The following is a 13,873-nucleotide window of genomic DNA, read 5'->3' as shown; positions in this document are numbered from 1 at the left end:
TCTTAATAATTCCCGGGAGCAGAAAGAATCGCAGGGGAGCGTGTGAACTATTGTCATTTGCTGAATTTGGCACTAGGAAAGCCAGGCTTCAGGCTGCCAGCCTTCAGGCTGCTCCAAATTATACAGGTGCGCATTGCTCACACATGTCATGCTCATATAGCATTAAGGCCTAAAACTAAGGGTCAGGAAAAAGCAGGCCGAGAATGATAACTTATATACTAAATGTTATAGCCAAATACCACTTTCTGCATTTGTTCGGTCATTTGGGGAACTGGGACAGGGCTTGGTTGGAAGCTCCAATTTCTGAGGCTCTCACTTGAGCAGAGGGAAGGGGATTAAATCACACTGGACTTCTCCCCCTCTCTGCCTCAGTTTCTGGGCACCCAGGCACTTTCCGTGGAATTCCTCCCTGAATTGCCTCTCTTAAGTCCAGCTCTTTAATGTTGGCCAGCATGCACTTCTGTTTCTTCCGTATGCCCCTTGTGACTGCATCATTTTGCAAGGTCCCTGACAACAGGAGTTCAGCATCCTGCTTCCTCATCAAGGCAACAGGGTGACTGGTTCCTAATGTGTCTTCTGGCCTTCATTCATGAGCCACCCCAGCCTCAGCTTCTTTCCCTCTCCCCTCTCCCTGACACAGGCTTCAAATCTAGGCCACCCTGCCAAGAACCCTTTCACACCAGCACAATCTGGAAAAGAGTCACATCTCCTAAGGAGTCTTCTTCATTCACAGCACTGACGTAGGTTTACTCTGCCCCCTAGCCAGGAACATTTGCAATCTCCTAGCTGAAACTCAAAAGAAGAAGAACCCAGAGCTATGATAATTTCAACTGACAGAAGCAGCAGGCAGTTCTCTGGAGAAGCACAAAAACAAGCACAAGTTCTTTCTGATGGTTAGCCGGACAGACACTCTCTTACTTTTACATTTAAAAGGAAATGAATGCATATGTGTTTTAACATAGTGTAGAGGGGGAAAGGAGTTTAAGAAGAGACAGCCCCTAGAGCAGTTTGAGAACATCAAATAAAAAGGCCTCCAGCATGTTCTCCGAATGTGACACCTTTGTTCCTTCAGCCCCAGCCTGCAGGCACATTCCCCGTGACACACAAAAGGTTCCTCATATCAGAAAGATACAAAATACAAATGAATTGCCAACCTGTACATTCATCTGCCCATCCCCCCCACTCATAATTTATAATGGAATATTTATTTACAAATCAGATTGAGGAAGCCCTATTTGTAAATGTCACTGAACACCCCAGAGCAGGTATTGAATGTAGTTGCCTGTCTGTTCACATTTATAGAAGCAGATACTTTCCTTGCAGTCGGTCTTCAGAGTCCTTCTGTTTATTCTCAGCTTTGGACTTTGTGTGCCATCTATTTTCATTTCCCACCTGAGTTGGTTCTCTATCTCTGTCCACTTTTTCGTCTCTCTTAATGTATCTACAGTAACATGCAGCCCCTACAAGTCCACGCAGACTCTGTGCTTTATTATGAATGCAGAAGGCAGCCATCACACTAAACAGAAGCGCCATATTTCCAATTCAATCACATTTCCTACAATTTCCTAGGACCACTCCCAATGCTGCAAGTTATATGACATGGGGACATTTTGATTGATTGCTTCTATGCCTAGAAGTATCTTGTTGAAATGCTTCATATATATACCTACTGCCTTCATATAAGCAAACAACAACACAAATAAATACTAAGCATAGAAGAAAAACTATGTGTGTACCGCAGAGGTGCAGTCTCACAGAGAGGATGCTTGCACAATCTTGTGTGCTGTGGGAGCGGGCCACCCCGGGTGTCACCACTGAGGGGGGTGACAAAATGCCGGGCATGCGTCTCTCCTGGGAGAGACGTGGTGGCTTGGGTGCCCACAAGCTCTGCACTTTCCCAAGCAGTCTGCCCGCTGCCTCTCCCTCAGCTGTAGGGCGGCTGAGTGGGATGAGGCAGGCAGACTCCTTAGAGGCCCCACGGAGTGTCCTGTCCTGGCTGGCCCTGCCCCGTGGACGCAGGGCACATGCGCCACCCCAGGCACCCAATCAGCTTGCTCTGACGGTGCTTGCAGCAGCTGTGTGGAATGTAGTAATGTTCTCCACATTGCTCTGCAGGGCCGTCTGAACCATGTCGGTCGCCCTGGCGCCGTGGTGCGTCGATCGCTCCGGCAACCCCGCTCCGCCCCGTTTCTTGTCGAGGCTGGTGGGCAGGCGCAGGGCGCAGGGCACAGCATGGCTTTCGCATGGCTCTGCCGCGTGATGCCCCCCTGCCAGGCCGGTGCCCCGGCGCCCCGCGCCACCCAGCCTACCCCTAGAGCCGGCCCTGTTGCTCTGTGAATGGCAGGGTGTTTGGCATGAGTGGTCATTTCCTGGCACACTTAAGACAAAAGAGTTGAACCATTTCCTGGTTAAGTCATTATGGTTTCCCAGTCCTTCCCCCCCCCCCCCCGAGGGCTACTCAAGGGTATTTAGTACTGGCACCTTTCCCCACATGTTAAAAGTGAGGCACTTAATGTAACAATTTCATGGTGAATTTCACCAGCACCTTTTTTCCTTTCTTTTTTATTTTTATTTCAGAAAACACTTGGGTCTCCCCCACAGGAAAACTGAACATTCCAGGTTTGAGTCTCACCTTCTGCAGATCTTAGCAGGAGATCATTCCTCACCTCCAAAGCTTTCCTCTCCTACCTACTGATAGATTGTATCCTGGAAAGTTGCATGTACAATTGCTTGGGAGAATTATGGACAGTTCCTTCAACCAATGCCCTACTGCTGACTCGTCATCCTTTGGTCTTCACGCCGCCATAAACAGGCAGTGCTGCATTTTCATCTCAATGGGTAGCCTCTGCATCTCTGCTCATCACAGTTTTGGTGTTCGACAACACATAACTCACTTTTCACAGGCAGAGAGATCTAGCAGTACAACAAAGGAACCATCAGGCTGGGGCTCCCATGTGACCTACAGAGACGTACTTCATCATTTTTATGAAAACTCCTACAAATTCCTCATGAACTGAAGCTTGCCAAGGGGGAGAAATGTCAATACATTCAAATTACTGGGGAGAAAACATGTGCATTTCCTTCTCGTTGGTGCCATTGGAATTGTCCCATATGTCCAACTGGGGGGAGTTTCACAGTGCTGTAGGGTTAAGTAGTTTTCTTTGGTTAAACTGCAGCGTTACAGTATCTTTGTGATATGTGTTTTATTTACAATTATCCAACTAGAACATTGTGAAGGCAAACACACTTCAATATACTAGAAGCACAGTCTACCTCACATTCCCACAGAGCAACAAGGCCTCACCAGGCCACTGCATTCAAACTGCAAACTATTTTATTTATTTATTGCTAATTCTCTGTTCTTTAAAATAAGTGCAAGGCTGCTATGTCTTTTATTTATTTTATTATTATTATTATTATTATTATTATTATTATTATTATTATTATCATCGCCATAACAAATTCTTGCTCAGGGCAACAGCAGGAAAAATAAAATCCAGGTTCCTTACATGTTGCACAAAGCAAAATGCAAACAAGTCAAGGTCCAGTGCCCAACAATTTGATCTGTTTAGAAACGACATTATCAAACACTATCTGCCCAAGCAGAAGGATTACAGGGTTTCACTATTTAACTTCCCAGAATGCAAACATTGAAAGAAAATTTTGTTTTGTCAAAATCCATTGAGCCAGCATAGTGCTGAAAGGCTTGGGAGTTTTTTTCAGACAGATCCCTCATGCTTGCATTGTCCATGCATAGCCTCAAAATATTGTTGTGCCCCTCAGAGGTACCAATTTATATCTGAATTAATGCTGCACCACTTATTACCCACTTGGACTTTGATTTCTGGTCGATTTGATTCTGCCATCTCAAGAAGTCCCACGAAAGAACAATCTCCTTCCTGAAAACAACCTATGCTTGAAGTAAAGGAGGAAGGGGCAAATCTGTGCCTTTTGTGATGGGACCCCTTAGATACTGTTTTAGAATATTCCAGCTTGGGGGGGGAGTAGAGAACTTGCCCCCTATTTTTATTCAAGGCCCCTCTCCACAAGGTCTCTCTTCCACTATGTGTGTGGCTGAAGAAAGCTGTTTTGTTTACACAGCACTTTGTCTATTCAGCACTTAACCGAAAGACAGCTCAGTAGTAATGTGAATGTTCAATGAATACCAGGCATTCTGAATAAGGACACTGAATTCATTGAATACCATGGTCTGAATAAGGACACTGGATTCTTATCTCATTATACATGATCAAGCTTTCTTTAGCACCTCAGCCCTTGCTTTTTCCTGCAAGACCAATTGCAGTTGTTAACAGTCATCAACAGGTTTACCACTCCTATCAGCCAATCACCCATTCCCACCACCCTTTTGAGTAAAACCCCTCCCCACCCTCTGACTATACATAAGGGTCTGGTGACTTCTGTTTCAGTGTATCTGAAGAAGTGTGCATGCGCACGAAAGCTCATACCTATGACAAACTTAGTTGTCTCTAAGGTGCTATTGGAAGGATTTTTTTATTTTGTTTTGACTGCATCAGACCAACACGGCTACCTACCTGTAACTAGTACCATGCATTTAGTTGAGGATAAACCAAAACTGTAGTTAAAGCTATGGTTTTCCCAGTAGTGATGTATGGAAGTGAGAGCTGGACCATAAAGAAGGCTGATCGCCGAAGAATTGATGCTTTTGAATTATGGTGCTGTAGGAGACTCTTGAGAGTCCCATGGACTGCAAGAAGATCAAACCTATCCATTCTTAAGGAAATCAGCCCTGAGTGCTCACTGGAAGGACAGATCCTGAAGCTGAGGCTCCAATACTTTGGCCACCTCATGAGAAGAGAAGAATCATTGGAAAAGACCCTGATGTTGGGAAAGATTGAGGGCACTAGGAGAAGGGGACGACAGAGGACGAGATGGTTGGACAGTGTTCTCGAAGCTACAAACATGAGTTTGACCAAATTGTGGGAGGCAGTGGAAGACAGGAGTGCCTGGCGTGCTCTGGTCTATGGGGTCACGAAGAGTCGGACACGACTAAACAACAACAAACCAAAACTGAGAAATATAAGTATTATTTTTGTAGCTTTTTAAAAACCCACAACAGTCCCAACATAGAAATGGAGAAAAAAATGGGGTAGTTTCAAAAGTTGTTCATGCACACGTGAGGGGCGAGGAACCTTTTCCAGCCTGAGGGTCAAATTCCCTTGAGGGGCAACTTTCTAGGACTGCACATGGCAGTGGTAGGCAGAACCAGGGGCAAAGGTAGGTGGATCAACAGGTGTGACTCTTATCTCTGTACTGTAGGGCACATCCCAGCCATGCTAAAGAGGCACAGATTTCTGACCAGGGCTGCACCAATCTCAAGAAGAAAGAAAGCCTCCAGATATCAAGTGAGCGAGGAGAACCTGTTCCCTGGAAAAATGGTTGCATGAAGAAAAAGAGCAACAAGCTCCTAAAGCTGGATCGGACAAGCTACAAAAAACACCACCAGTCTTTTATGGATATTTTCCACCAGTTTCTTCTGAAATTATGTATTTACTGCCATATCCAAGACCAGGGGGTGCCCAGTTTTGGGGGGCTAGTCGCCACGCTGTGGGTTTTGAGAGTGATGTGGGTGCCAGTCACGAAATGGCAGCCATGGAAGCATGGCATAAGGCAACATAGCTGCCATGTTGGGGCATGGCACAGCACGAAATTAGATTGAATACACTCATGAGGAAGCTTTCCCCATAATTGCGTTTCCATACTAGAAAAAGATCAAGCTGTTGAATTTCTTTCTGACATATAACTGCTAAAGGCATGAGAACCCTGCTTTCTCCCAATGCTAAGAAAAGCTCAAGCTGTGACCCTGTGCACATTTACCTAGGAGTAAGCCCCATTAAACACAAAGAGACTCACTTCTGAAGTATACATGTATACCATTGTACTGTGAGTTAACTATACAGTGATTTTTTGATGCTTGTGTGGACAGAAGCTTCTGAACAGCAAGAGACACGTCTAAGGTGCCCTTATGAAGTTTTCACTTTTTTTTTAAATTGCTGGACCTACTACCACTTGCTTTCATTTATCTACCCCCCACCATGGTGCCAACTGAATGGCACCATCTTGCCATAGCTGCCAAGTCTCCCGTATTCCCCGGGAAACCCCGTTTTTCCGGCTGTTCCCAGCCGAAAAAAATGGATTTTTTTTGTTTCCCCCCGGTTTATTCTGGTGCGGCGGCCATTTTGGAACTGGGCGGAGCATGCTCAGAAGCGACTTTTGATGCTGCTTTGCCCAGTTCCAAAATGGCTGCAGCGCGACTTCTGGTGCAGCAGCCATTTTGGAACAGGGCAGAGCAGCATCAAAAGTAGCTTCTGAGCATGCTCCGTCCAGTTCCAAAATGGCGACAGCGCTACTTCCGGTCTGCTACTTCCACTCCAGTCCCTTATTTCTCAGGCCGGAACTTGGCAGCTATGCATCCCGCATGGCAGGGATGGCCTTCCTAAGCATATTTCAGTGTTACTCCAAAGTCCTGAAGGGATAGATAGAATTGCAGTGACAGACTGATAAAGCAGAGCAATAGAGTTTAGCCATGCTAACTATGAAACATGCTGTCTTGGGACTCACTTGTTTGCAAATGCTTGCGTGCAAGGAGAGAAGAGCTTGTTTACTGAAGACGCAAGGAATAGGTTATCTGAAATACCCCAAAGCTTTAGTACAATTGCACAGTTTTTCAGAAAGTGAAGTAGAAAACACCTGCCAGTTTGTATTATTACTGGTGCAATCTTCCTTTTGCAGGCCTTTGTCAGTCAGACTAAGCAGAGAATGAACCCAGGCTTAAGCGGAATGTGCTGATTAACAGGAAGCCAGAGTCAAGAGCATGTGACTGATAATATTATAGCCACCCCTCTGAAGCGATATAACATAGTTTTAATCCTTCAAAGACAACATGCCTAACATAATTAGACATGAAGGGATGGTGTGCCTTGTTCTTGTAATGGAAAGGAAGGTGTTTATTCAAACTAATCCCTCTGCCTCCAAAATCCTACATACTGCATTGCAATCATGTGAAACTTTTAACACCTCCCTTCCTCCCAGTTATTTCACACTCACGAGATCACATGAGGAAAATGAGATACCCTCAGGCTGTGTGCTTCTTGGTAATGGATCAAACAATGTAGAGGATTTGTGCAAACACTGGTATACAAAGCTAACTGGCTAACTAACAAACAGTTGGAACATAAACTAATGAATGTTTTGTGTCTCTGCTAGGGACTCATATGGCCACACCTTACAAGTCATGCCTTCAGAGAGAAGCAGCCCTTGGGAACACTATCAAAGAACAAAAAGTGAGGACATCAGCCATTTTGAGATTTGGGATTTGATGCAGATAGAACTGGACACAGCTCAATTTTCCGTGGCACCACTTTACAGAGTTTGCAGCAGCAAATATACACAGCCGACGGAAGCAAACTGCAGGGCCACCGTGGGTGATACCCTGAGAGTAATGTTTACTGCCTTTTCCAGAGACATTTCACTCATCTTAAACTGTATTTTTCAAACACCGAAAGTATAAGAACCTGTCATGGAAATGTATCTGTATCATCAGAGGGAACAGAAAGGAGCATTTGAGACATGAACATTTCTGCGTAGAAATGAATGTGTGGAGAAGCAGCAAATTTGCGCCCATTTGTGCTGCTTGCACTCAGCCACCATGGGTGCAACGACCCAGTTTCCCAGGAACTTACATGTTTTTTTGGGGGGGGGGGGAGAGGAATTATGAGCGGGAACCTGTGCAAATAGCACATGCCATTCATGCATCCACACTTCCACACTAAAGTTAATCTCTCTCTCTCTCTCTCTCTCTCACACACACACACACACACACACCCTACTAGAAATGCATTTCCCAATACATTCTGTACTGCAGAAACTAGATGTGTATAAAACAAGACTTAGAATAGGTAGAGCTCAGATGCAAGATAGACTTTAAAGCCAGTGAAATCCTCAAAACATGTACAGCAACAACTGAGTTTACAAATATATTTTTGGTTAAAAGCTGCCAAAACATTTAGCTCCAATAGAAGACCAATGCAAGCCAAAAATAAAATGCAGCCCTTCAAAAATGGAAGAATAGTAGAAAGATTTGTATGTGCATTTAAATGCTGAGGATCTGCATTTCATTTGACCTAATCTCTCTCTCTCTCTCTCTCTCTCTCTCTCTCTCTCTCTCTCTCTCTCTCTCTTTCTCTATCTCATTTCTGCCTATCAGAAGATTTCCATGTGTGTTGTCAAATATTGTTGCTGCTTAGATGAAAAGTATGTTTTGGGCGAATATAAAAATAATTCCCAGAGCTGCTTCATTTTTATACAGGGACATGTTTGTTACGCAGGCATGCTGCTGGCCAAGGTGGAAACAGGGGCTGGCTTTGATCTTTCACAGCACAAATGAAAGCAGGGATGAGGAGGGCAAAGAAATCCAAGCAAAGTCAGGTATGTGAAGTTATATAAAGTTTCTTACTAACAACCAGCCAAACTGGAAACAGTTCAAGGAAAGGAGGAGGAGGCAAATGGATCTGGTCTCTTAGTAAAGTTGATTTGCTGAGTGGGAAATTTATTGAATTAATAGGGTTTCTTAAATACATAAACTGTGTGAATTGAAAATATAAATAATAACTAAGTATGTATTCTTGGATCTGCTTGGAATGTGGTTAAAGATTCCTTAAAACATGGACATCAAAGAAAAGCAATCTCATTAGCGGCTGGAAACTTGTCAAGAAACTTCTAAGTTATGACGCAGTTATAATTTAGATTCCGCCATATTTGAGATAATGCCAGCTACGATATTAGTCAAAGGGGGAGAGAGCCATAAATAAGACATTAGATGTGTGTTTATAGTTCTAACCTGGCAAAATCTCCCCTGAAAAGGCTATATTGAGTAGCGATCTGGAGCGATCTGGAGAAATCGTCACAGAGGCTTAAATATTTGATTTATGGGGACTGCTCGAAGATGGCAGCTGCTGGCTGTGAGAAGGATCTTTGGATTTCTGGGCGGACTTGGCAAGATACCAGCGTGCGAAGAGACAGTGCTAATTTACAGAGGAATCATAGGCATAAATTCACACAGAAACATATATGGTTTGGTCAAACTTGCTTGTACGAATAACTCGGGGGCTTGAAAGAAGATAGAAGGATTTTAATAGATTATTGGATAGGATATGGAATATATTAATTAGAAATGCAGTGACCATAGGAGGACTAGGCTTTCTGAGTCTGAAGCATGGGAAGTCAAATTTAAATTTGTATAATTTGGCAGAAGATTTGGATTAATTGTTTAATTGATATTTGTATAATTTGAAAATGGATTAGATATTTAAATTGGAAAATCTAAAAAAAATGTTTATTAAAAAAAGAAAGTAAAGTTGATTTGCTGGTCCATCTCTCCTGTCCCCGCCTGGGTAAATAGCTACTGCCAAGTAACAGCTGAAGGAGTGAATATCAGGGATTGGCTTGCACATTTGAAGTGCAAAGCAGTTCCCTGCCCATTAAATCTATTGGCCAAATAATATTGCCTTGGACCTGATCACTATAGAAACCTTTCTGGGGCCAGCCGGTAGAAAATACCGGAAGATGCAGAAAGAAAACCATGCTCTAAATTATAATGGGTCTTGAGTTGTGGCTGTGCCACTACCCCAGACCATCGTATCATAGTGACCTGAGCAAGATGTCACAATAGAAAATTAGTCCCTCCTCAGGCTGAAATACACCAAGGACCATATGCAATTAATTTTAATGGAACCTGCCTTGGAAGAGGGCACAGGAATGACACAATGGAGAAGTAACACACAAACCTTAGTAAGCCTTTTGGACCACACACAAGCAATTAGGCATAGAACGGTACGAGGATAAAAAGAACCGTTGCCCTCCTCACTGAGCACTAGGGAATAATCAGTGCCTGAGAAATAAATATACCCATATTCAGACTCTATACTAATTAAATTAGTATACAACCCATCACAGCGCAGTTCACAACACAAAACACATGTATGTGTGCACAATTTTGCTTCCATGGGAAGCAGCGGTGGGACTTTGAGAGATGACTCAGGCTGCTTTGCCCCCCAATGTTGCGGTGAAAAGATCGTGGAGCATCTCTGGGAGGAAAAACAGGGCTACCCAGTTGATCTACTTGGGACAGTGATGTGCCCCCCCCCCCAATGCTCCTGGAAGGGTGTCCTTCCACAGAAACATTGTGGAGTGAAAAGACGATGGACATCACTAGGAGCACGGCAAATTCCTTCTGTGACAGCAAAAAAAAGGGGGGGGAGCCTCTTCTGCATGCTACAAATCAAGTCCCCTAGTCCTGAAATTTGTGAGAATTTTGCCAGTTCACCCCTGAAAAGTGGGGAAAGTGCCCCCTACCTTCACAGTGAGAAAATGGAGCTTCCAGGGTGAAAAGGCACCTTCAGAACAACACTAGTTTTAAAACAGGCAATTCCTTGCTATATTATGGGATGCTACCGAAACATACAGAAACACGTTGCATCCCAAAGCCAACAAGTTTAAAATAAAAATAAAAATAAATAACCAAACAGCATTACTTATTTTCACATACATAATTTACAAGCACTGATCTCCACTCGCTTGAAAATGTGGGACACTTCCTAAGTGAATATGGCATTAGTGAGATGTACATTCTTGCTTTTCCTCACCTTTGAACACCACAATGGAGATTTGCCATCAGGCGCTATCCAAATGCGCTTTAGTTCACACAAGCCTGCAGGCGCACCAACTCTATGGGGCCAACGTGTCTCTGGCCCCCAAGAAGAGCTCTGTCCGCTCTTATAACTGTACCAGACATCTCACTCTCCGATCCCCCCCCCCAAGCCATTAGATGTCATTTCCATGGATTTCAGTGGAATTTACTGCCAAGGGAGTCAAAATGTCATCAGTGTGTTTGCCTCTCTGGGCTTCTTTGGGAGGAAGAGGACAATATAAAATAATTAAATTAACAAACTTTAACAAAATGTCCCCTAACCAGGGTTTTTTTTCAGCCAGAAATGTGTATATTAGGAAAAAATTGCATACAAAACTTTATATTTAGGAATTATCACTAAAATGTTGATGATTATCATGTAAACTGAACATGAGAAACCGAGGAAAACCAAAGAGAAATTGCAAGACATAAAACTTTCCCCATTACTGCACTGCCATTCTAGGCAAAGCTTCACCTACCAAATTTCTGCCTGTCAGTGCTCCCATTGAAGGAGCAGGCACCCTGGGAGAAAAAGATAACAACTCTGTATGGAGGTATTTGTCGTAGACTGAAGTATCAAGATGCTTCTGTGTACATTTTCTTGTACACAGAACGACCAGCAGGCTCACCTGCCAGTGGAATCAAACAGCTCTATTAAAAGGTCTTTCCCTTACCAGTCAAGTTCTTTAGTCCAAGTCGCCTGAGTCCAAAGCTACCATCCTTTTTGTAGTTAAGGAAGATGGCCAATGCAGAACGATCATAGAGTTTAGTTCCACGGATGATGCGCAGATTCTCCAAGGGAAGGTATTCAAATTGATTCAAAGCTACCAAAACATAGCCAGTGACTTCTCGGATAGACTGCAAGAAACAAAAACATAATTTATTTGCTATTTAACATATTTCTAGACAGCTTTTTTTTTAAAAAAAAGAATTTAAATTCTCCAAGGAGGCTTACAAAGCATGCTAAAAACAACACATAATTAGCATATCATTTAAAAACAGGCTGAATTAATATAATTCCAGTCAATGGCAATCTATCCATAAAAACCTGTCGAAGCATTCCAACAGCCCCCTGTGTGAGGATTCTTATGATGTAGCCCCTAAACAAGAAATAATTAAATTGCCCCCATGAAATCATTCAATGACTTTGGTACCATCACAAAGCAGAGAAGGGTCAAAGTCATTTGCACACAAAAGGTCCCAGGTCCAGTTCCTGGCATCTCCAGGCATGGCTGAAACTCTGAAGAGACTACCAGTCAGTGGACCTACATTACTGAGTAAGATGGACTGTTGATCTGACTCAGTCGGCAGCAGCCTGTTGTGCCCGCCCCCTGCCAAGCTCAACACTTAGGAATAAGAGAATAGTTCATTTATGCAAATGCCCAAACCATTGATTCAGATATCTGAACACACCACCAATTAGTATATATGAACGGCCAAAGTTTGCTCACTTCCTTATTTGGGACTCAGCCATACAGCAGCAAATAAAACGCTTTAAGTGTGTTTTAAGCGCAATATACAATGTGACACAAGATGGCGATGGTGAGCCTTATGGAAAATTCAATGTACAGCAGAGAACCAGCACAAGCGACGCTGACAAAAAACCCCACATACATTAAGTAAAATAGAAACATCGTCACCCGACCTCACCCCACCCATCTTTCCCTCATCTACCTCTTTCCCCCTTTTCTTCCCAATGTCTCAACAAATGAAACTGATTTGTAAAAATGTTACGAGAGACATTGCACATACTTTTGTAATTCAAGAAAATCTTTAATAAAATAAATGCTTTTTTTTTTAAAGCATTTTCGGAACGTATTTTACATGTGTGTAGATTCCACCTTGGTTGTGCTTTGCTGGTCTGTGGCAGCCATTTTGGAGGCAGAAACCATGTGGGAAGCAAGAGAGAGAGAGAAAGAAAGGACAAATCATAGAGCAGGAGAGATTGGACAGATTCGTTTTTCCTTTGTCTCTCTTTTGCTGGTTGATTGCAGGAAGAAACCATGGAAGCTGGGTTGGGGAGTTCAGACAAACCCTAGATAAGAAATGTTCCCATGGGAACAAACAGAAATTGTGGCCTCATTATGCAAACATTCACCTAATGAACCATTTCCAGGAAACACAAAAAATAAGTTTCAGCTCCTAAAATAGCAGGCCCTGCTCATTCCACCCTCAGCCAATCAGCACATCCCATCTGTGCCGTACATTTTGTCCCTATATCATTCTATGACAAAAGGCTAAAATTCACTACAATAAAACAATATAACAGAGAGTGGATCATCAAAAACAAGAGGCAACATCTAACACTCAGCAACCTACAGTTTAAAATCCTTGTGAGAAACAAATCATTTTTGTAGCCCTCCTGGAAAGCTTGCAGTTGCTAATGCCAGTAACCAATACAAGATTGGCATATTACTTACTGTTGCATTTTATATGTTGGTGCCTGCCCCCAGTTAGCCACCTTTACAGCTCTCCACTGCCGAGTTGTCAGTTCAGACATCTCTGTTGCTGATGGCTCTTTGTATGCCCAGTGTTCTTGCATCTTCAACATCAAAGCCTTGCCTGTCCCTCCAGCGTTTTCAGAACTTCTCTTACTTTTCTTTCAGACTTTTAAACTTAGCCCACCTTTTCAACTTACTCTGCCTTATAAACTCCCAACATAGCAGCAAATGCACAGAGTCTGGCACACACCTGCCTCTATGCCACCTGAAACAGCATGCATAAGAATCTGTGGGTTCCGATGCTGAATCCATTTGAAAGGGTTCTAAAACAAGGCACCTGTGACTCTCTCTTAATAAAATAATAATAGTAATAATAATAATTTATTTGTACCCCGCCCACCTGATTGGGTTGCCCCACTCTGGGAGGCTTCCAGCATATATAAAAACATTGTTGTTGTTGTTTAGACGTTTAGTCGTGTCCAATTCTTCGTGACCCCATGTACCAGAGCACGCCAGGCACTCCTGTCCTGTCTTCCACTGCCTCCCACAGTTTGGCCATGTTGTTAGCTTCGACATAGTAAAACATTAAACCTTAAAAACTTCCCTATCTTAAAACCAGATATTCCAGGAAGGAGGCAAGTTGATGCGGCCAGAAGTCCCTGCATGTTCCTCGCCTGCCTGCAGCCTCCATGGTCATCCTAAAATA

The 13,873-nt window shown here is 43.4% G+C and overlaps 1 protein-coding gene across 6 annotated transcripts in view; it reads right to left on the bottom strand.

The window, feature by feature from the left end:
* ERBB4 (erb-b2 receptor tyrosine kinase 4) overlaps positions 1–13,873 on the bottom strand; it is an 801,677-nt gene that overhangs the window by 339,322 nt on the left and 448,482 nt on the right. For all 6 annotated transcript variants that reach the window (XM_088667872.1, XM_060282295.2, XM_060282293.2 and 3 more), the window contains exon 3: positions 11,401–11,584. In XM_088667872.1, the coding sequence (XP_088523998.1) occupies positions 11,401–11,584 (184 nt within the window). The remainder of the gene's footprint in view (positions 1–11,400; positions 11,585–13,873) is intronic.

This window comes from Zootoca vivipara, chromosome 1, assembly GCF_965207765.1.
Source record: "Zootoca vivipara chromosome 1, rZooViv2.hap1.1, whole genome shotgun sequence".
Lineage (NCBI taxonomy): Eukaryota > Metazoa > Chordata > Lepidosauria > Squamata > Lacertidae > Zootoca > Zootoca vivipara.
Note: the sequence above shows the minus strand (reverse complement) of the source record. Positions and strands in the feature narration are given on the sequence as shown.